The 24682-nt window shown below is 39.1% G+C and overlaps 1 protein-coding gene across 2 annotated transcripts in view; it reads left to right on the top strand.

The window, feature by feature from the left end:
• ABCG8 (ATP binding cassette subfamily G member 8) overlaps positions 1-24682 on the top strand; it is a 645419-nt gene that overhangs the window by 316226 nt on the left and 304511 nt on the right. The window contains exons 7-8 of one of the 2 annotated variants that reach the window (XM_044060063.1): positions 17657-17822; positions 18852-18956. In XM_044060063.1, the coding sequence (XP_043915998.1) occupies positions 17657-17822; positions 18852-18956 (271 nt within the window). Of the gene's footprint in view, positions 1-17656; positions 17823-18848; positions 18957-24682 lie in introns of both variants that reach the window. The other variant, XM_044060055.1, reaches the window with a different exon arrangement.

Here is a 24682-nt window from a genome sequence, read left to right as displayed (position 1 = left end):
GAAAAGTCTTAGTTACTGTGAAAAAGTCAGACATTGCAAAAAAGTTTGGACATTTTAGCCTTTTCAAACATTTTAAACACTTTGGAGATTTATTTCAAAAACTTTAAATATTATGCCACTATCTCAGACATTTTGTACATCTTGGAAATTATTTTGAACACTTTGAATGCTATGTCACAAGTTTGGCAATTGAAAATCATTTCAAATGAATGTAAGTAACCTCAAATAACCCCTGACCTCTTTGTGAATTCACACCTAGATATTACTCCACTTCTAACTGCTTGCCTCATGGTTTGTGAGCTGCTTTAACTTCAGATCCCATTCTGACACCATGTCGCATGTCTTGTGTGTTCAGATGAGACACTGAGGTTGGGTACACTTTCAAGTTGTTTATTATACATACACACATCAGGAGCTGTAACTTGTATATATACTTTGTACTTCATATGCTTACTGACTGACTTGCTGCTTCTAACACACACACATTTGTATCTCCATTCAAGCTTACATTCACAGTGACTGACTACACAAAATGGCACTGAACTCGCACATGCTCAGTAACTTATATGTACATGCTGTCTAGCTAGAGTGGCTGACTAGGGTCAATATACACACTGATTGACAATAAGTACTCTCAGCAACCTAAAAAACACACTACCAAAGCAGCACCAACCATGACATATTCAGCCACAACTTGCGGTATCTCTACACCTTAGCCCATAAGGCAGACCACTACACAATCCAACATTTTGGTCATAGGAGACTCTGTTGTAAGGCACATCAAAGTCCCACTCACCAGGCTGAGCAAGGAGAGGGATATAGTCAGTTCCTATAGGGACCAAGATACACAACATCATTCATGCATACAGATCATTGAACCACAAGTGCCAGTATGACTCAGTCATAGTCCATGTTGTAGTACATGATCTGAGCCATACCTCCTTGGACTATATGAAGAGAGACATTATGGAGCCCTCAAAGTATGTTCCAGGCCAGTATGAGCCTAGCACTGAGCAGCATGCTGCTTTCCACAAGGATGATGCCACAATACAAACAAAACAAAACTGATTTTAATAACTGGCTTAGTTTCTGGTGTCATATGAAAGGGGTATAGAGTTTGTTGCCCTGGGAAGATATGGTTGACAGACCACAATGCTTCAACAGGGACAGTCAGCATCTGTCCCTTTTAGGCTTTTGAATGCTGGCTAAAACCTTATCCATTTCCATAGCACCTTTTTTTAGGCATTGACAACCTGATATCCACCCAACATAGCTAAACCAACACAGATCAGCTAATCTGTAAGGCCACTAGAGCACCAACAACCTTGACCTAGTTCTAGCCAACATGGGGGAATGTTACCCCCCTGTGTAACATCCTTGCTGGTTAGGTCAGATCATAAAGCTGTCTCCTTCAAAATAAAAATAAAACCAGGAACATCTAGGAAATACTCTAAGGTAGTCTTCCTACTTTCAAACCCTCCCAAACCCAGGGAACACTGCTGCCAAATTAATTCACAAAAACCCTTTACAATTATGTGTACACTTGCATAGAAACAGTAGTACCTACCTGAAATAAGCCCAGGACAAACAAAAAAAAAACAAGCTGCCTGCAGGGCTCCCAACATCAATAGGGTATGTAGCAAAAAGGAATAAAAACATGGTCAAAAGTAAAAAGTGCAATACTCAGTAAGGTAAGAACTCCTTCATCAAACTAAATAAACTACCCAGGGGGCTATTTAAGTCAATCAAACCCAAATTTGAGGTAGAAGTAGCCCCTCAGGCTAAGGACAACCATGAAGCATGCTTCAACTTTGCCCAAAACCTCAAAGGCAATACACAAAAATGTGCCAAACTAATTGTAGATAGCGCTAGCTTTACTGAGCCATAGAATATAGCAAATCTACTGGCCAATAGTTCAGCTCCAATTTTACCCCACTTTCTCCCCAAGCCACCTCTCAGGAAATACTCTCAACTGTAGCTACCACCCATATATCACTATGGAGCAGGTCCTCAAGGTATTCTCCAAGGACAAAACCACTGCATTAATGGGACCTGATCATATCCCAGGATGCCTCCTTAATAGAATGAAGTATGACTGTCTGGCCCATTATAAACATTATTTAGTCATAGCCTCCAAACAGGCTTCACACTGAGCAAATGGAGGATTGCAATTGTTATAACACTCAACAAGGTTTGGCCATTTATGGACCCGAGAAACTACTGACCCATAAGTATGACTAGTCTCATATGTAAGGCTATGGATGTATACTTATGTATATGATAAATAAAGACATAGAAAACCTTCAGACATTGGATCCAATCCAGTATGGTTTTGTCAAGGGTAGGCCATGCCTATCCAACATGGTTAGCCTCTTCTAGAAGCAATGGATGAGGCCAAAATGGTACATACTGTCTGCCACACCTAACGAAAGCATTCAACACAATACTTCTTTGAGAACAAGCTCACAAAATTAGGCATAAGGCCCCTATGTCACCCAAAGGATAGCCAGCAGGATCACAGGTAGGACATAGAAAGTCAGGATAGGTGAGTCAGCCTCCACAAAAAGGCCAGTCACTAGTGGAGTCTCCCAGGGTCTGGTACTGAGGTTGCTCCTTTTTTGGCATCTACTTCTCTGAAGTCAAAGCAAATGTCAAAGGCCTCTGGCTAACAAAGTTCATAGACAATTGTAAACAGGGTGAAATAATTGAATCTCCCAACACACAAACATCCTCCAAGAAGACCTAACTCAGACTATTAGCTTGTGCCAGAGTGATAATCTAAAGCTCCATGTCAAAAAATGCAAACTTGTATCCATCAGAAAGACTACAACCTATGGAATTTACTGCATTGATAATACAGCCCCTAAGAGTTGACCCTGTGGTCAGGGATTTGGGAACACATGTAGAAGTGATCTGGCCTCTGGCATGTGTTTAATGTGGCAAAGAAATCATTCTACATTGAGCAACATATAAGCAAGGGTATGGCATGTAAGTCCAAAGATGTCATTATACCATTCTACTCAGCCCTCATAAGAACATTCATTAAGTACAATGCCCTTTTCATTAAGTACCTGGCCAGGTATGTGCAGCAACTGGAGTGACCACAGAGGTTCCTCACAAAAAGAATACCTGGTGTAGAAAGCAAGTCCTATGTAGACCACCTCAAAGTCTTAACCCTATATTTAGTCTCCTACAGACTACTCAGTGGTAATTTATGCCTGACCTTCAAGGCATCCTATGATCCTGTCTCATGGATCTGCTGCATATCCACAAAACAAATAGCATCTGAAACACTTAGTCTAGTGTGCTGAACCTTATCTGTAGCACAAATGGGACAAGTTGGAGGGACAGATAGGTGTCTCAGAGGCAACCCCTTCTCTGAAACAGGCTTCCAATCCATGTGAAGCAGAGCTCTTCCCTATACTTATTCACCCACAATTTAGATCAGTAGATGGGTGATTATAAATTTATCCTGGGCATAGCTCTCAACCTGTAGCACAAGAAATCTAGAGAAAGCCTAAAGTAATATAATAGAGGAGGCAAAAATATGGACAGATTTTAAGTGTTGCTCTTATAAACTTAGAAATTTGCTAGAATAACAAGATTTATGTTAGCATGCATCTTCGAAAGCATATAAAGTCTGAAACTCAAATGCCTGTCATTATTTAATGACTTTAGTCTTCAGTACTATCTGTGGTGGTGCAGCAGTAGCGTTGTTGCCTCTCAGCAAGAGGTTCTCCCGTTCGATTCTCGGCTGGAGTGCGGGGAGTGCCTTCTGTGTGGAGTCTGCATGTCCTCCCCACGGTCGAGTGGTGTTCCAAAAGACATGCATGAATGGGTGTGCCTTCGTTGAAGGTTGGGCATGGAGCTGGCAACTCAGCACCGTAAAAATCTACTGCCAATCATTAGTGGACCGGAGTTCCGCTGTGGCGACCCCTAACCGGGAAAAGCCAAAAGACAAATAACAAGTCTTCAGTGATGTGCCAGAAAACCACAAATTTTATAAGGAATAGACTAAAATATGAGACACAAATCTGGACATTCTGTAAAAATCTATACATTTGAGAACTATGACCCTGGTGTTGCCACCTATGTCCTTATTAGAGAGAGACAGCATGTTAATGCTCAACCATTCTTACTCGAGCTATACCCCTATAAAATGGTGAAGCTTATAAAGGCCCTTCAGGTTCATTAGCCTAGTAATCACCTACAAAGATAAGCACCTATATCTCTCAACTGTCACTAGTTTTACACAACATCCTGCTCCTCATAAAATGTTGATAATCTGGTAGATCACAGAGGTCTACAGTCAGTCAATAATGGCATGCATTAGAGTTTCATACTTTATTGTTCTGGAAATGCATAATGATGCAAAATGTGCTGTTCTTTTAACTCTTGTTGTCATAATTGAAAATGTTCCATGATTTTCAGTTTTTGTCCCTTGACTTTGTCCAAAAATCTTGAGCAAGTATATGAGACTAATAAAGTCTGACTGCATTTGTGTGAAACATGGTAAAATATTTACCTTCTGAGTACTGTTTCTGTGTGAAACAGTCCCTAACTTCATATTGTTGGTCTATGCCTCATAAAGTCTTCAGTTTTCTGGCAAAACATTTAGGACTGCAATCTGTGAATGGGGGGTGTGTTGCTGGCTGCAGTTGAAAGCAACTTATCTTTCTGTTGGTTGCTTATTTTCAAGTCTGGCTTTATAGGACTGGTAAGCACTTGTATGAAATATTTGGAATAGTTATTCTATGGCAACTATTTATGTGAAGCAAAGTTGAAACTATCCCTTATTTCACAGGATGCTCCTAACTATACCTTATATTTTTGGACTGTGACTCATACAGTTTGTAGTTTTCTGGTAAATCATTGAGTATTGCAGTCACTAAATAAGGGACTGGTTGTGGATGAAAGTAAAGTACCCTTCTGCCTTTTGACATTTTAGAGTCTGGCTTTACAAGAATATAATGCATCTGTATGAAACACATTGAAAATTATTCTTCTATGAAACAAAATTGAAACTGCCCCTGATTCTCTGACTGTCTCATATTTTTTTGGCTTTTGCCACATAGAATTTGTGGTTTTCTGGCAAATCACTGAGGATTACAGTCACTGAATGATGACAGACATTTGACTTTTCAGACTTGATATATTTCAGAAAATGCTTGCCAATATAAAAGTCTGTTAATCTATCGAGTTTTTTTAAATATATAAGACCAGATGAGATGTGCACAACAAATCAATTATAATTGCTTGGCGGGAGGGGACTGTTTGTTGATGGTAACCATCTGGCTTTGCAGGTGTGTCAAATAAGTTGGAGTACTTGCAGTTACTGTTTGGGAAACAAAAATGAAATTGCATAGCTCTCAGCTCTTACTGATTTCCCAGAACACTTCTGATTTTGTTAATTTTTCTGGTCTATTCTTCATAAGACTTGTGGTTTCTGGCAAATCACCAAATATTGTAGTTATTAAATAAATACAGACTTCATATCTTTCAAAAATGCATGCTGATGTAAAAATTGTGATGTAAACATTGTTATTCTAACACTTTTCTAAATATATTAGAGAACCCTGTCTCTGATTTTGGGCTTTTGCCCCTCATTATATTCTGGCTTTGCTCTTGATTGTTGTTGCATGTCAACATATGCAGATGATCAACAGGTGTGATAGATCGAGAATCCCCAGGTGGGGGGAATATTCCCTTTCCCCAGGGACTGTGTGATCTCAGAGTTAGTATATATAAATAGAAGGAGGTGTGACAGATGCAAGGAGGCTTGCCCCATGTACAAAATCAAGTTTTTTCTTTGGCATGCAGTGAGGATTTTCATTGCACATGCACAGTTGACTAACAGCATGTAAATGTCAACCTTTAGTGATCGATGCTTTTGCCATTGACATAGTGGTGTGTCAACGTAAAGCAGTATTTGTATATGTGTGTGTGTGTGTGTGTGAGTGTGTGTGTGTGTGTGTGTGTGTGTGTGTGTGTGTGTGTGTGTGTGTGTGTGTGTGTGTGCCTGTCTGCATATGTGAGATATGTATAGATTACTAAGTCGATAATCATTTATTTATTTTTACCACAACTAGATTGAGTTCTTCACAGTCAGCAATGAGGCTAATTGAGTTCTTCACAGTCAGTAATGAGGCTATTATAATAATAGTTTCTGGACCTGACTGTGCATGAAAATAGCTAACTTTGGCATTAACAATCAAGGTAAATAGTCATTAGTCTGGCTTTGCAGGACTAGTATGCATGCAAAGATTATGTAGAGCAAGTTGCAATCCTTTACTGTGACCTTTTTTTATCTCAGTTGGACCTATGAGGTTTACACTGTCAATTCATTGCAAATTAATTGATATGAACATTGGTGAATTTCAATGACAGCAATTTGATTGGTTTTAAACCAGGAAGGTAAACACAAAATAAACAGGCATTTATGTGTAGTCCAAGCAAGTGGTTGAGAGGCCTATGGTTTGAAAACTGCCCAAAGCCCGTGGAGCACTTAATCTGCCACGGACCATAAATGTCCTTCTTTTCCAGTCAATATGAGATGGATTAAAATCCCATATGTTAACTATACATGCAACATGTATACTGTCACCACAGCATTCACCCATCCTTAAATATAAAGTCATCATACAAACTTGCATTTTGAGATTTGCATACTACCATAACCCTGGAATGAACAATGTTATCTCCAATAATACATTTCCAAATCTACTAGTCAGTGAATGGCAACAAAACAGAATGTTATCTGGTTAATCTCAGTTTCCCAAATTCATAAGCCTGGAATATTTTTATGCAAATCACTTCTACTCAATATTATAATTGTCTTTCTGTTTGTTTGTTTTGTCTATTAACACTCAACTTAGTGTTGCTATTTTCTCAGTGGTCATGTGACCAGGAAATTAGTATTTATAAGTTACTGTTTGTGGGGAGATAAAGCCTCTCACTTAAGTTTTGGATGAGGGGTTGCCAAAAGCAATTTTTTTGGCATGTCTCCCACAGCTTCATCAGGTGTGTGCTTTGATGTTGGACTCTTGTTAGTTTGCTGTTGGAGAGTTGTAGCTCAACTTCTTGCAACAGATCTTTATAAATTTGCAACTTATTACTTACACTGCTACTCTTTCCTTTATCCACAGCTACAGAAATAACACCATCTTTTAACTGCATAATCAAATATCCCCTTCCTCACATATCCTATTTTTTGTACAACACGTCATGAAATATTTGTGTTCTTTTTGCTGTTGTACTATGTTACCAATGTCTCCATTAGAGTTGCAGTACATATACTCTCTAACCCAAATACCATGTTTACTTCATTAAGCTTTTTCCCTAAACTTCTACTCTTGTTAGAAAAAAGTCCTTCCTTTTACCCTTTCTAATCCACATCTGTCCCTCATCCTTTTTTTCTTTTTTTTTTTTTTTTTTTTTTTTCATTTTAAACACCTTTATTAAAGTATCACTTAAGATATATGCATACATATAGTAACAGAAAGGAAAATAAACTGTATTAACATTTTCCAGCTTCATAGTCAAAGTTGCAGTACTGGTTCTTATGATTTCTGCCTTGCAGAACCCTGCAGCCAGCCTGAATACTAGAGTCTTTTCTCTTCCCCAGGTTGGCCAACATCCCTTGCTGTTGGACATCAGGAGGTCTTAGATAAAAGAGATACGTTAGTTGATACCATCTTCAGTACTTTCTTTCCCTGTAGTCCGATGCAACACCATGCTACTCAAGATCTTCAATCCACTGGTCATCCTGTTCTACCAGAATGTCTATAGATAAGTACCTCATTGGGGATATTCCTTATTTTCTTACAATATTCTATGGCTTTTGTTAATTTAAAAAAAAAAGTTACCAATTGCATTTCTTGTGGAAGAAAACACCCTAGAAGGATTTCCATTCTTATCGCCTTTTTTACCTTGGGCCTCAGTATAATGCCCCTAACTGTCTTTTATATAAGAGGTTAAAGCTATAAAGCACAGTGCTGAGTCCCTTAAACAACACTTAGATACAGTTATGGCTGGTCCTTCACATGCCATGGCATCTGATGGATCACAGGCCATTATCCTGAATAAGAACTAAGCAAAAAAAGATAAAGCAGAAGGACATGACAGAACCAGATTACATTTCTGTATCATATAACACTGAAACTCATTACCTCCGACACAAGTGAGGCACCTTTGCAGCCCCTTTTTCTGACACCTATTAGACCTGGGTCATCTGGTGCAATCCATCTGGAGAGCATCATGACATTAGCCCAGTCTTCATATCCTGATGCCAGACCAACACTGATTTGGTCTAAGAACACATTACAGTATTCAGCTTCTGGTGCCAGGATCCTGGTGCTTGAAGGTGATGGTAGTATCCCCTTGGTGAGAGTAACAGAAGAATTACCTAGAAACCAATTGAGGTGGTGGCTGTCCATACACAGCTGAGGTCTATTCCAAACCAAGAGCCACAAAGCCCGAGAAACAAATAGGTTTGCCCCAGATTAAGCTTCCTGAAGCCCCTGGCCCTTTTTTCCCAGGTCTCATCAAAGGACTTGGTCAGGCTGACTCAGGACTTCATGAAGTCTAGGCAGTCAACCCTGAAAATTGATTCTGCTAAAAGAGTCTCACCTGGTTAAAGAGAAAGGGACACTTCCCCTCAGAGAAAATATGACTCCACAGAGTCAGTGAATGAGGAGGAGATGGTTTATGGGCATCAACTTCCTACTCAGCAGTGTACTGTCTCAAATTCTGAAGACATCTTATCTTCAGTCTCACCACATAAGAATGTATCCTTTGTAGATACCCTTACTAAGGTGAAAGAAGTCTTCAAATAGGAAACTAGGGAATTCTCCTAGGTTCAAGCAAATGTTAGAAAGCTTCTGAGCCTTACTATTCACAAACCTTTAATGATTCTTCCAGTCCATGAGGTCTTGAATGATTGTGTTTAATGACGTATCTTTGTAACCTGTCTCATAGTTCCTGCCCTTAGAAAGCCAGACTGCTATTACAGAGTTCTTGATACACACAAGTTATCTATAAAAACCCAGTGGTGAAACCAGCAGTGGTGTCCCTATAATCCTCCACATGAGTTAATTGGAAAACGGCCAACAACCCCTTGCCAAATGACAGAGAGAACAGACTGCTTAACAGATTTGGCAAGAAGCCCTACACCTCAGCCACCCTAACCATGAGAGCTCCAGACTGCTAGCTCCATAGGCTCAAATACCTTAACACATTAGACGAACAAAACAAATCTAAGGCAAAGGGGTTAAAGAATAACAACCTCCACAGGAACATTTTGGATTTGTGCAATGAAAGCCTCCAGATCTCCAGACACATACTGAAATGTAGCTATGATGTCATAGATGCATTATGCAGAGCAGCTGGCACAGGGCCAGTCACTCACAGACATACCTGGCTGAGGACTAAACGTCCATCTCATCAATTTTAAGCAAAGTTTCTTTATGCTCCCTTAAATAAGAAGTCGCTCTGTTTGGATCCCAGCTAAGCAGGTGTTTGAAAAACTGGACTATAGAGGAAAAAATATGAAATCTGTCAAGGAGTTTTTTTTATCTCCTATCCCTAGATACAATAGAAATTACCCCCAGCAAATCCTGGCTCTTTCCTCCAAAGAGAGGAAGAAAAACAAGCAGTCAAGGAGTAAAAGAGCAAGATACCAAAGAAAGTGGCAAACCATACTATGTACCAGACCTAGGGGTTTAAGGACCCTGCTGCTTCTGGGGAACAGCTATGACTACTATCAGCAACTCCCTCCCCTGGCCCCAAATCCCACCTCTCCATTCCTAGTAGAAGGCTATCTTCCTTCTAGAGCCAATGGAAGACAATAACCCAGGACAAGTGGGTCCTACATATCATCAAAAATGAGTATGCCTTAGTGTTTTGGAGGACCCCCCCATTCTCAGTTATTCTCCCACCACCAAAGCAGCAAGAGAAACTGATACCTCCTGTCCTACAGGACCTCTTATTACAAGTGTCCATTCAAGCAAGACCCAGGGAGGAGATAGGGAAAGTCTTCTACTCCCACCTCTTCTTAGTTCCCAAGATGGAAGGCACCCGGAGACCTATACAAGATCTGCAAAAAATAAACACATTCCTGGTTGTACAAAATTCAAAATGTTGACCTTTCAAAAGCTGTTACCTCCTATTTTCCCAGGGGCATTGATAAAGACTCTGGATTTGAAGGATGCCTACCTTCATGCTCCTATTCTTCCAGAAAATTGAAGATTCTTGTGCTTCTGGGCAAAGGGATTCCATTATTGATTATGTGCCTGACCATTTAGGCTTTATGCTAGTCCCAGGGTTTTCACCATATATCTAGTACCAGTCATGGCCTTCTGTAGGTCTTGGGAGTCCACATCAATCCTTAGCTGGATGAGTTTCTCATCCAAGCCCGGTCCCCTACAGAATTTTTGCCATCTATGTAGATCACCATGGATTGCTTCAAAAAAGTGAGAAAAACCTTAAACATCCAGAAATCACAGCTGTCCCCCACTATCAAGACCTCCTTCCTGTGGTCAGTCTTGGATCTCTTCAGCAAAAGGCCTTCCTTCCAGAGGACAATATTTCCTTCCTCTCCCAATAAGGCCATTACAGCAAGGGAGCTTCTGAGGATCCTAGGTTATTGCTTCTGGCATCTTAATGATTCCCATGTCAAATCTCCACATGATGAAGCTACAGTCTTTTTTGAAGAACTGTTGGCCTCTGCACTAACAGTTTCTGGAGATTCCCATGCCACTACTTCTCTGCCTAAAAAAGGAGCTGCACTGGTGGGAAAACAACATCTTAAAAAATTCATGAGGCTTCCTTCCTTTTACAACAAGCAACCCAGATCCTGACAACTGACAGCTCATATCTGGCTTGGGGAGCTCAACTGGCCAAATTCAAGGTACAAGGGACATGGTACAGGCATCAGGAAAATATTTGAATCAACTTAAAAGAGATGATGGCAGTTATATGAGCATTAGAAACTTTTCAAGAGCAGCCAATCCCTGAAACCCTTCTAATTCTGGTAGACAATACCAGAGTGATGTGGCTTATAAACAAACATGGGGGTACCAGTCCCACTCTCACCCTCTCTGCAGACAGGCAATACCAATTTGGCAGGTGGCCAATCAGACAGGAGTCACCCCCATAGCCTCTTGCACTCTGTCTTAGGACAATCAGCTAGCAGACACCACGAGCAACAATCTCCTACACCACAACAAATGTATGCTGAAAAGGGGAGTTTTCCTGGATCTGACACACAAATTAGGTGTGCCAGAAACACACCTTTTTTGCTTCTGCAGAAAACAGCAATTAAGCAAATGCTGCTCTAAAGCCCAGCAGAAAGAGGCAAGGACAGCAAACACCTTATTCTTCAAATGAATAGACCTCTTCCTTTATGCCTTTCCAGCCATACCTGAGCCCGATGGTATTGCAAAAAGTGGAGTTAGACAGGCTAAAAATTATTCTCATGCCTTCTTACAGGCCCAGGCAGCACTTGTTTTCCTTGCTTCTACCACAGAGCAGGGGACAAACCTGGGGTTTCCCTCTCCTTGTGGAATTATTAACAAAGAACAAGGGTCCTGTCATCCATCCAAGTCTGAAAACATTCAAACTAGTAGCTGGAGGACTGGATTTTAATTTCATCCAGACAATCCTTCTCACAAGACATATTGCTTATTCTAAAATGCAGATGTCCTCATATTGTTCATTTACAAATTTTCTTTCTAATCACTCTGCACAATCTTTTCTAACCTCCTCTGATTGATCCTTATAGTTTTCTGTAGTCATCATAATCCCCTTTCACTTATTCCTGGTTATTCCACTCTCATTTATTCAATCTCCTACCTTTTTAGTAGTTTAAATGCATTAAGTTATAAATCTACCTTTTTGTTTCCTATTGCATTTCTGCCTGTATTTACATGACTTTCACCTTTCTTAAATGCTCTCAAAGTACTAATAAAACCAAATCTAACCACACATTAGAAAACACTTTTCAATAATATATCAGTCCTTAGAAAAGGCAATGCTTCCAAAAATAATGTTTTCCCAGTTTCATTTAGTGTATAGGACTGAGGACATGGGTTAGGAATTGAGTAGGAGTTAACATTGTTAAAATACTTCTGATTTTTTGTTACTGAGCATCACTTTTCTGTAACAAATAAAGGCTTATTGCTTTGGAAAGCCATAGATGAGGGTAAGGTGATTTACACAGTCTATCTAGATCTCGCCAAGGCATTCAACATCATCCCCCACTCTGGAATTACAGATAAACTCACTAAACTAGGTATAAATCCCTATGTCACAAGATGGGTTGCCAACTGGCTCATGGACAGAACCCACACTGTGAAAGTAGCAGACTCCAAATCAGACTTCAGACCAGTGACAAGTGGAGTACCACAGGGTTCAGTCCTGGGTCCTCTCCTGTTTGGTATCTATTTCTCTGAAGTACAGGCTAACACAGAAGGTCTTTGGCTAACTAAGTTCACAGATGACTGCAAACTAGGAGCCATAATCGAAACTCCTAACGATGTGGACATCCTACAAAAGGGCCTCACTGAGACAGATGCCTGGTGCCAAAGCCATGGCCTAAAGCTAAATGCCAAAAAGTGCATTGTCATCCCCTTTGGTAAAAACTGTACCCATGAACTACCACATAGGCGGTAGTCTACTTAACACCGAAAGTGTGATAAGAGACCTTGGCACACAGGTGGACAGTAGTCTCTCCTTTGATAATCACATCGCCACAGTGGTCAGGAAACCCTTCTATGTGGCACACCTCATCACAAAAGGTTTCTCATCCAGAAAAAAAGAGGTCACTGTTCCCCTCTACTCATCACTCATTAGACCCATTATAGAGTACAACACCCCTTTTGGTATGTACCTCACAAGACATCTACAACAACTGGAAAGGCCACAGAAATACCTCACAAAGAGGATTACTGGCCTCAAACAGATGTCCTATGCAGACCATCTCAAAAAACTCCAGCTTTACTCCGTCGCATATCGCCTACTCAGAGGTGATCTCTGCCTAACATACAAAGCTATGTCAAACCCAGATCTGTTGGACAAGCTCCACTTAAAGTAATCCCAATCCCTCTGAGCTACATGCTCTAGGGACCTAAACCTTGTCACCACAATAAACAGAACATGCTGGAAGGATAGATTCCTGTCCCAGAGACTTCCCATACTCTGGAACAGACTACATATCTATGTCAAACAGAGCTCCTCATTAGCACTCCAAGAAAAATCTTGATGACTGGATGGGTAATAGGAAATTCACCACGGGGATCACTTCTGTGGCTCTGCTTGACAGGGGCACAGGAAAATAATTTTCTTGTGTGGCGAAAGCCAGAGTACCTTTTTGGCTAGGCTTGTATAGGCCATAGGGCTAATAGCCTAGTACCTACCTATGAACCTATGAACCCATGAACACTACCTGGGTTTCATTATTTTTGGAAATTATTGTGACTGAGCTCATCAACAAAGTTTTAAGCCCATTAGTTTCTCTGTTTTTTTTTTATTTTTTCCTCAACACTCATGGTGGTGAAGTTGGAACTAGACAGATTCCTGTGCTTGTACATTGTTTTATTTTTTTCAGTTGTTAGACTTTAGGTTCTGATAGGATTATATAGTTTTATAGACCCATATGTATGTATATGTGTGTGTGTCTATATATATATATTTACTGGCATTTGTTTACCGGGAAAGTCCACTGGGCCAAAATAACCCATTTTCAGTGCAGGCCTGGGGAGAAAAGCTCTACAATATAAGAATACATAAAATATAAATAAAACAATTTGAATATACAAGCAATATAACAAAACAGACAGTAATATACAAAAGTTGAAAGTGTGCAAATGCCTGATATGTACATATTTTTATTGGTTAAGAGTCACAAACTTGTAATGTGATTAAATTATTGTACTCTTAGGGTAGTATACTGAAGAAAATGATATCTTGGCAGTATACTGAAGGTATTTTGGTGTTATAGGCAGAAGAGTGGAAAGAAAGGTGTGGATAGATGAAAGGGTGACAGTGGATAGATGAAAGAGAGATAAATTAGTTGTTTTGACTAGAGAAAAAGAAAGTTTGCAATAGTAAGGATGTAAATTTGAGGAGGAACAAACTTAGAATATAGATAGTTAGGTTATGAATGGGTGAGAGCTGAGAGAATTACACTGCCATAGTGTGGAGAGGTGATGCCGCGGAGATTTTTTGAAGGAAGAGATACTACTGGAGATTCTGATAGCTAATGGGAGAGTGTTCCTCTGCTTGGCAATAGAGAAAGAATAAATCAATTTTCCAGCAGGAAGTTTGGGTATGTCTACTTGCAGAAAAAGTTGATTTTCGGATTTAAGTGGTCTATTTGAGTGGTAATGGGTTAGGATGGAAGAGAGGGCAAGGCAGTCTCAGGGTTTGTAAATGATTTTGTGAGCTGTGATGAGTTGCAGGTGGGTTAGCTGGTGAGGGAGTTCTAGTCAACTTAAGTGATTTTAAGGGAATGCAGTGATGGGAAGAATATTTTGTGTTGGTTGCAAATGTGGCTACCTTGTTGTAACATGATTCAAGCTTGTTTTTTAGGGTGGAGTGGATATTGATGAGAAGAGTAGCACCATAGAGGAATGAAGGTAAGAGAAAGGTTAAGGCAAGAGTTCGCTTACTAGAGTAGTTAATATAGTAGTTTTGTTGGTAGAGGGTGCCTAGCTTATAGTTTGTTTTTTATGTTATTATGAATGTGGAGGTCAAATGTCAGGTTTTCATTGAGGATGACTCCTAGCAACTTGGTGTGGGAGACAACCTCTATGGTAGAGTTGGTTTGGGAGTGAATGGTGAAATCTGTCTTGTTCACAGATATTTTTTCTTGGGGGTGAATAGTAACAATTTAGTTTTGTTTGGGTTTAGGGCTAGATGATTATTAGCCATCCAGCTTTCGGTGGTGGTAAGGACATTCTGGGTCATCTGCAAGAGTTCTGCAGTTGATTTAACAGAACAAATAATGATTGAATCATCCGCATTTTGTACAACAGTTCCATGTTTAAGGTTGGTATGGAAGTCATTTATAAAAATACTGAATAATCTAGGTCCTAAAATGGAACCTTGGGGTACACCTGTAGAGGAGTTAAGAAATGGAGAGAAAGAGTTGAGCCATCTAGTGGATTGTTGTCTATCTTTTAGATAGCCTGTGAACCAGTTTAGGGTTGGGGAAGATACAGAGGGTGGAGAGTTTGCTGAGGAGTAAGGGGTGGGAGACCGTATCAAATGCTTTTGAAAGGTCACGGAATATAGAGGATACAAATTTACCATTATTTCTGGCTTGATCGATATTGTCCATAAAAGAAATAAGGGTGGTAATAGTGTTGTGGCCAGGCCTAAACCTATGCTGAGTTGGAGACAGGAGTTTGTTTAGTAGTAGGTAGTCTAGAAGTTGATGATGAATGCATTTCTCAGGAATTTTTGAGATAGGAGAGAGAATATCGATGGCTCTGAAGTTAGATATGTCTGTATTGTTACTGCATTTATGGAGTGGGAGAATAAATGCTTTTTTCCATGTTGTAGGAACATAAGCCTCTCGGAGAGACCTACTGAGAAGTATGCTGATGGGATAGGCAATGGATCTTGCTGATATCTGGAGATATTCTGGGGTAAGTTATCAGGGGCACATGAGCCAGGTTTCAGTTTGAGGAGGTCTAGTTATGGTGGTAATGGGAATGGGAGAGAAAGAAAAGGTAGAAGAGTTAGGTTTGTTTTCCAGAGAGGGATGTGAAAGTGAAGAACTGCTAGTATTAGTGTGGGTAAAAGTAGCGGTGAGTTTGCCTATGGTGTCGATGAAATGTGAATTGAAAATTGTGGCTATTTCGCTGGCAGTTTTCTTGGGGAATGGGCATGGGTGGCTATTGGTACCAGGGTTAATTAGAGATGAAATAGAGTTCCAAAATTTCTTAGGATTTTGCTTGGGATTTTTTAAAGGTTTAGATAGTATTCCTTTCTATCATTAATGATTAGGCTCTTTGCTTGGTTACGGAGCTGTCTGAATTGTAAGAAATCGGTGGCATTTTTATACTTTTGCCATTTTTTTCCATATTTTGACCCTGGAGTTCATATTTTGTTTGGTAGATTTAGTAAAGCCATATGGCATGCTTAATTTTGACTCTTTTTTTGTCTAAGTGTGGCTTGTTTGTTGGGGATAGTTAGGAATGTGCAGTTAAAGAACACCACGGCTTCATCAAGTGGCAGGAGTTTTAGAATATTCCAGTTGACTGTTCTAAGGGATTCATTGAGAATTTTTGGGTTAAAGTTACTTAGATTTCTAGTCTGTTTAATTTGGTGTTGAGAGGGTGTTGTGTTGGTTGTAGAATTATATAGGCTGGAAGTTGGTCACTGGTACTGCAAGAGAGAGTTCCTACTGTTGAGATTTTGTTAGGGTTAGAGACAAGTATCCTGCATATATATATATATATGTATATAATATATATATATATATATATATATATATATATATAGAGAGAGAGAGAGAGAGAGAGAGAGAGAGAGGGATAAAAGTATACTGGGAAATGTCTAGACTACATAATGTATACATCTTTAACATTGACACAAAATTATTGAAAAAAAATTGATAATAATCCATACATGTTCCAAGACATAACCTCAGAGCATGCAACTAAAAATAATGTTTTTCATAAGGGGGTAAGCCCCACTGCAGCCTCCTAATGCCCACTATTTAAATATTCCAATTGTGGGTTTGCACAATTCCAAGAAAAAGCCATATTCCCCAAGCCCTGTGTTATAGAAATCTCACACCAATGCTGACCAGCTCTTTTGTCGACCAGATTGTGACAAAAACAGCTGTTGACTATACCAACATTTGACTAAGAAATCAAAAACACAGGATCCAGAAACTGAAAAATACCAAGAACCAAATAAGATTGTATCTGATCACCACGGCTCTGAAGGAAGAGGCTAAAACTTGTATCGTCAATATTGGGAGTGGGTGGAGTGACCACAGGCTCTTGTTAAATCTGAAGAAGCTGTTGTAATAGAATCAAGTTTTGCAATATACACCTGTTGCAGGTTTCAGAACTACTGCTCCATAAACTCTTCCACAGACCTATCTGAGAAAACGAAGCCTGGTCTGCCCTTCTCTGCTTGCTACCACCATGAGCTTCACAAGCTACAAGTATATGAAAAATGGATGGATTAATCATTAGTCCAGTTGTGTCAAAGAAATGTCTTATAGTACAAGTATGCAAAACAAATTAGAAATGACAGCAGCCTTTCAATAATGACTGTAAAATATATTATTGTTATTTGGACTACTGCTTCTGTTATAGCACTTTGGATTTTTGCATTTAATAAGATAAAAAGGTAGATAAAGGAAACGAGATTATCTGATGTGATCATAGATTTGCTATATGACTGCGTAACTATTTTTTCAATAAAGCGTTATAGGTTATGTGTCTCTGTCTGAATTGTAAAGTAGATCAGTATGACATAATGAGGTACTGTCAAACCTTACATAATCTCTTTTCATTCTGTTAAAGATTATGGACAAAGGTGTGTTCTACCAATTAAGGAAAAGGAAAAAATAATTGGCATTGAGTAACCACACTGCTGTATCACAGATACACAATATCATAAACTATTTGCTTTCTAGTGGACCTGACCAGCATTGACAGACGTAACAAAGAAATGGAAATAAGAGGCCTAGAAAAAACTAGGATGCTTGCTGCTCTGTTTCTGGACAAAGTGAAGGATACAGATGACTTTATTTGGAGATCCTCAGAAACCAATACACTACCAGCTTCCACCAGTGAAATGAGGTAAATATTAAGATTCATATCTTAAATAAACTATATATTGGCTAGTTATTTTGTTGTTTTTTTTTAGCCTGTATTCTATTTCCTCAGATGGTTCTTGTTTTTTTTTTTTTACTCCTACCCTGCTGCCATGGATAAGTGCAAGGCTTACCATCCGCTGAATTGTCAGATATGAACTCTGAACCACTGAAAGAAAACTAAAACAGAATCTTCCTGCAGTGTTACATTCTGCATTTGAACTTTAAGAATCATAAAATTGTCCACTCAGACTTTTTTATTGCTTTTAATTTTTAGAATTATGAAAAGTAACTTTCACAAATATAACAAACAGAATTCCAAATATATTTATGGAATCAGTGGGTTTATTCAGAAATGTGTAGTACTTATGTGAAGGGCAAATTAACATGAGGCAGTGTTTTTTATTTTCGTATAGTTTGACAAAATGTAGTGTAGATACGCATCTCAAATAAATGCTTTTTTGAATATTTTTGCAGTAAGATATCATTCCACTTTCTTGGTACTGTCTATAAGCACCGTAGTAGCAATTCTGCTCATGGTATCGAAGACTTAAGTTCAGATGTGGACATAGCTAGAGGTCAGATTGGAATGAGTAGGATGAAGTATCCAGTGGCAGCTCCTCTGTCCTGGAGAAGGGAAGAAGAACTGACAACAGGAAAACAGACTTTAACAGTATTCTCCAACTAGCTGTATGCATGTGCTGGTATAAATGCTGTAAATTGACAATAGTAAATAGACTAGAATGTATGAAAAAGAAAATCCCTTTTGGCCATCAAGATGCCTTACATCTCCTCTTCGCCCAAATATCATTCATGTAATTTCTAATAGTCCAGGTACAGAATAGGAGCCAGTGATCCAGATGAGGGGGGCAGGGGTCTGAGTATCTGGCAAGAGTAGCAGGAGATAGTCTACAGAAATATTTACTTTGAAAATACATTACATGTACCTGTTAGAATACTAATAAGAAGAATCCTTTCTGAGATACTTTTAATAATATTTATATTTCTACAGCAGGTCTTCAAGTTCAGAAATCATTGATATCTTCCCCTCATCAATAGCTTTATCTTCACCAAAACACAAGTTACCTGGGCATTTCAGTCAGTTCTGTATTTTGCTAAGGTAAGTTTTTCTTTACAAAATTATGATTATATTTCGTATCTTTCTGTAAATAAGTACTGCACATTTAATGCATCATTCTACTGATTTTTCACTATTTGGCTATTTAAATTCAGGATCTGGAACATGTTAGGGAGATTACTTTTAATCCTTCTGATAGTGCCTGCCATTGATTTAGAGCACAGTTTGTATGTGCTGGAGAATGCTTTGAGTGAATGTAGGTATGTAATCAGTATCTCTATGGTGGGGTAGCATCAGCACAGAAACAGTAGAAGGACAATGAGGGTTAAAAAACAGAAAACTGATACTAGTAATTTCCTCATGTAAAATGACTGGAAAGCAGAAAAAATACTGTTAAATAAAAGTAGCTCTGAGGACTCAGCCTGTATGCTGTAATTTTGGTATAGTAATATCTTTGAAAACTTTAGGTTTCTGTTCTTTGCAGTTCAATCAGCTTTACTCTTTCACTCATGTGCCTTAACTCAAGAAAAGTATATCAGTTGTACAAAACTGCAAAATGTTTTCAGTCTGTCAGAATCGAATGTGCTGTGCTGTGCTGTGCTGGCTGTGCTGTGCTGTGCATGCTTGCATGCCAGTATGTTTCCTCTGGCCAGATTTATGCAATGTTGATTTTTTGGGTTGCTACTCAGAGCAATTCACTTAGTATTTGACTGATACTGTTTTCGGTTTCCTCAGATTTTGCTGCATAGTCAGAGAGTTTTTGCTGCAAAGCAAGTACTAGTGGCTCAATAGATGCTATTTTTCAAGGGAAATCCTTTTTTGTTGTTTTATTTTTGTTTAAACTGTGCTAAGTTGGAGCTAATTGTAAAGAAAATAAATCACATACTCAATCCCAGAGGACATAGCCAATCTACTAGTGAACCAAGTTAGTTCAAACTTCGTCCCCTTTTCCACTTTATATTCCCAGATCACATACCTGCATCAACATCCCCCTCAAAACAACAGAAAGTAGAAAGGGCTGTCACCATGCTTAGGGAGCTTATAACAAGGAAGACAACAAGGGATCCTGTTATAAATTCTATGAAAGTCTGTATAAAGCAGAGAAATATGGAAATCAAGAAAAGGTACAAATGGAAATGTTTATGGAATAATTAAATATGCCAAGGCTAGAGGTAGAGAAGGCTCAATTACTGACAGAATAGGAGTAGATGAGATAAAAATGATGATGGATAACCAATCTATGAGAAAGTCCCCAGGAATAGATGGTATTCCTGTGGAAGTTTGAAAGCTAGGAGGGAAAAAAACTAATAAAGATCTGGAAGGTTTTGTTTAACAGTATTTTAAGAGGAGGAGAAGTACCAGCATCCTGAAAGAAAGCAGGGGTAGCTGTAATACCTAAAGAGGGTAAAGATCCATCAGATCCAGCTTCATACAAGCCCATTTCAATACTAACCATGATTATAAAGGGTTTATGTCTATAATGGCTAAAAGAATGGTAAAAGCGATGCCAAAATTGATAGATATGGATCAATGTGGTTTTGTGGAGGGGAGGAAAACATTTGACAACATTAACAGAACACTGATGATCCAGAGGGAAGCAGAATGTAAGAAAATGCCACTGTTGTTGGTGGTCCTGATGTAAAGAAAGCATTTGACAGACTAAGCTAGGACTTTATGAGCAGAGCAATGGAAGCATTTGCATTCCCTGATAAAATTATAAGGTTGGTTAGGAAGCTATATAAGGGATCGGAAGAGAAAATGAAAGTGGTCGTGGTCCTCTCTGATAATCTCTGCTTGAGCAGAGGAACCAGGCAGGGGTGTCCTCTCTCCCCTTTGTTACTTGCATTATATTTTTAACTATCGGCAAAGAAAACAAGGGATTCATACATTCAAGGGTATAATTGGTATGGTAATTAAGAAAAGCTGGCTCTATTTGCAAATGACATTATATTATACCTGAAAAAAACAGAAAGGGACATTATAGTGCTGTGGAACACAATGAGACAGTTTCAAATCTTTTTGGGATGCAAAATTAATTAAGCTAAAACAAAGGCAATAGCAGTAAATTATGTACCCACATAAGAACTGATTCAGCGATATCCATACTTATGGGGACATGATAAAATGAAGTATTTAGGAGCATGGATTAAAAATGATTCTGGTGTGGCAGCTAAGGATATGTGGGAAGAGACTAAACAAAAGATATTACAAAACTGAGAAAACAGAAGCTCTGTTATATGGATATCGATAATAAGATACAAGCAGTTAAAATGTTTTTAGTCCCTTTAGTTTTATTCACAGATCAGGCATATATTTATCAACCAGAGGAGAAGTTGTGGATAGCAATTAATAAAGAGCTGAATGATTTTATCTGGAAGGGGAATATGGCAAGAGTCAAGTGAGATAAGCTTATTCTTCCAATAGAACAGTGGGGATTGGGATTACCCAATTTGAAGGGGTATTTCAGAGCAACACAGTTAAGGCTCCTATACATAGCACAAGCAGAAAACTAGAATTCAAAGTGAAAAGAGATGATGATGAGACAGGGAGAAGCTCAGGAGAAGGAGAGAGACTGGGATTTTGGGTGCAGACCTTTAAGGAGAGTAATAATAATCATGCAGAATATTGTATGCATAAGGTAGCAAAACATGTTCTGGGAGGTGAGCCAGCACAGGTGTGGAGAAGGGGGATTCTGCCAATAGGGATGACTCCAATTAAGGATACAGACAGTAAGCAGGAGGGGGCTGAAATTTATTAGAGAGAACTGGTGGGGGAACCAGTGTGTTTGAAGCAGGTGACTAGAGATAGAAAGGTGATGGTATGGGAAGATGCCAAGAACTTATTTGGACTGCGGGTTAAAGAGTGCCTTCTCTATCAAGGATTGATATCAGAGTATAGGCAAAGAGAAAGAAGTAGGAGGGGTCCTAAATGAAGGACCAGCACTGGTAGAGTCTTTGGTGGGATCTAGAACAGAAGTTGCCATTAAGAAAAGAATAATTAATACAGCATATAGGATATTGCATGATAGCTATGAGAGTTGATCGGAAGAGGAAGAGATTGGGAAGAGAGGCTGGATAGGCAATTCACAAAGAAACAATGGGGGGATATATGTATGTCTCACAAATTTGCAACAAGGTCTAGAAGATTTGGGATCTGTTTGCATGGGTATTTTTATACCCCCCAAGAAGACTCCAAAGAATTTTTCCTCAGTTAGACAGCAAATGTTGGAGGTGTGATGGGAAATAAAGAGGTGTCTGGGAGCATGTTTTCTGGGAGTGTAATGGGTTAGCATACTTTAAAGTTTCCCTGCAGACTTTTATGTTGGATTTGGCTGAGAAAATTGGGAAAGTGATATTTTTGAGCAGTGATACAGGATCAGAGTTGCCTAGACATGGTAAGACCTTGCTGAATCTAATTATAATGGCTACCAAGGGAGAAAGTGCTGGAAATTAGAGGTCAAGGTCTAGGCCAACTTTACTAGAAGTAGTAAATATAGTAACAATGATAAAAACAGCTGAAATTGGGATCTGTAGAAAAGGGTAGGAGCAAACTACATAGGAAAACTGGAAAATATGAGACACATGCAGATGAGGAAAGGGGTTTAAACAAAGGCAGGAATTGAATGAGCTATGTAATGGTTGGCTGACAATGACTGGATATATTATAAGTGATGTGTAATGTTTACAGCTACAGCTGTGTCAGCATGGTTTGCAATGTTTAATGTTTGCACCTGAGATTGTGTTGTCATGGTTTATTTTCATTTATATAAATGTAAGTGTGATGCCCCTGCACTGGCCCAGTAATCAAGGAGCCTCATTCCTCAACACTAGCACCAGTGAGGGACATACACGTTGGGAGGATGACAAGTACACACACAGTAAAGTACAATTTCCCCTTAAGAGCACACAGAGATCACAGTCAGTCTGGGGGCTGGTTTCTCCCTCATTCTCCAGAACCCCAATAAGACTCCCCACTGGCACAGCTATAGGGTTAAGATCTCAGCTGACGGATCAAGCCAAGACTTCCAGCCCCCTCTCTGTCCAACCAGTGCTTCGTGCACCTGCCCAAGTAGCTGACATACACACACACACACACACACACACACACTTTGAAATTTAATTTATATGCAAACACACACACACACACACACACACACACACACACACACATGCACACACACCTGAGGAAAGCTGACACAGGTTTACTAGCTATGCTCCCTTTTGCCCAGTTTATAAGGTAGTTATCACCGCCACCAACACCTACTTATCAGCTACTTATAGGCCCTTACAGGAGGTGACCAATCCTACTGTGTAGTGTTACTATTATCCAAATGGTAAGTGTGACAAAGACCAAAGCTATTTAGGAGTGGCCTGTACAGTGTCACCAGATACATATGCAAGTACTCTAAGAGTTTAAATATGTCTCACAAATATCAGCCGCAAAGATAGGTTTAAAGATATTTAATAATAAATAATAAAAGAACAAGGCAATACTCAAACAACCAGATTACTGTAAACTTGTACCTTTATAAACTCACCAGAATACATCAAAATCTTCCAAGAGGGTCTTCTCCAAACAAATAGTTAGTGTTAAAACCACATACTAAAACTAAATCCCAAGAAATGTATAACTGTATCATTTGACAAGCATAATTTCCCTTGTAGCTATCACATTGACAATACAGCTCTGAAAGTTGAGCCTATAGTCAGGGATATGGAAACCTATGTCAACAATAAACTGTCCTTTGATCACCACATTTTCACTATTGGAAGGAAGTCACTTTTTTCATCACTCAGTTTATATCTAAAAATATGGTGTCCAGTTCCAGGGATGTGAACATTCCCCTATACCCAGCTCCCATCTGGACGATCATTGACTATATTGCCCCATTAGGTATGTACTTCTCCAAACACTTGCCACAATCAGAGTGACCACAATGCTTCCTCACTAAAACAATCAAGGACCTAAATCACAAAATCTATGCAAACCATCTCAAAGCCTTGTCCATCTTCACAGTATCATACAGGCTACAATAAGAAAATTTCTGCCTCATGTATAGACCCTCAGCAGACCTTATCCTGTCAGACATATTACACATTGGCAAGTCCAGTGATAGCATGAGCACCTGCTCAAGGGAACTCAAATTTTTTGCAACATAACTAGAGCATGATGGTTGGATAAGTATGTATCACAGATAATACCTCTTCTATGGAACTGTCTTCCATTCCACATAAAACAATTTCTTCTCTTACTCTATTCAAATGTAATTTGGACGAATGGATAGGAAACCTCAAATTCACAAGAGCTTAGCACCCATGTCCCTCATGGATAGAAGCTACAAGTACATGTTCCATATATTCTTGTTCTACCCACTTCTGGGTTATTCATACACAAAATCAACTACAATGGGGATCTAAGGCCAGGCTTCTTAGGATCCTGACAAATCAATACTCTAGCAAGTTTCTATGAACCTATTTAGTTCACTGAGGCTTGTGCAAAGGACAGAAATAAAAATGCCCACTAAATACAGCCTTACTGTTTTGAGTTGAATTCTACAAACACACTGTAATGCATTTTTACATTCTGATATGTACATTTCTTTCTAGATTTCCTTGCGCAGTGCGGGACTTTGCTTTAACAAATATGTTGATTTTAATTGATAATGATATGGTTTAGCTGTCTCTTACCATCAGGTTTAGAGTGCTTCCATAGAGGTTTACTCTGGAGAAAATCTTCCACTATGAATTACTGGATAACTGTTCTCAACA

Source organism: Protopterus annectens, chromosome 1.part0, assembly GCF_019279795.1.
Source record: "Protopterus annectens isolate FY-2018-M chromosome 1.part0, PAN1.0, whole genome shotgun sequence".
In the NCBI taxonomy this organism is placed as follows: domain Eukaryota; kingdom Metazoa; phylum Chordata; order Ceratodontiformes; family Protopteridae; genus Protopterus; species Protopterus annectens.
The sequence above is the reverse complement of the archived record's forward strand: the minus strand, read 5'-3'. Positions and strand labels throughout refer to the sequence as shown.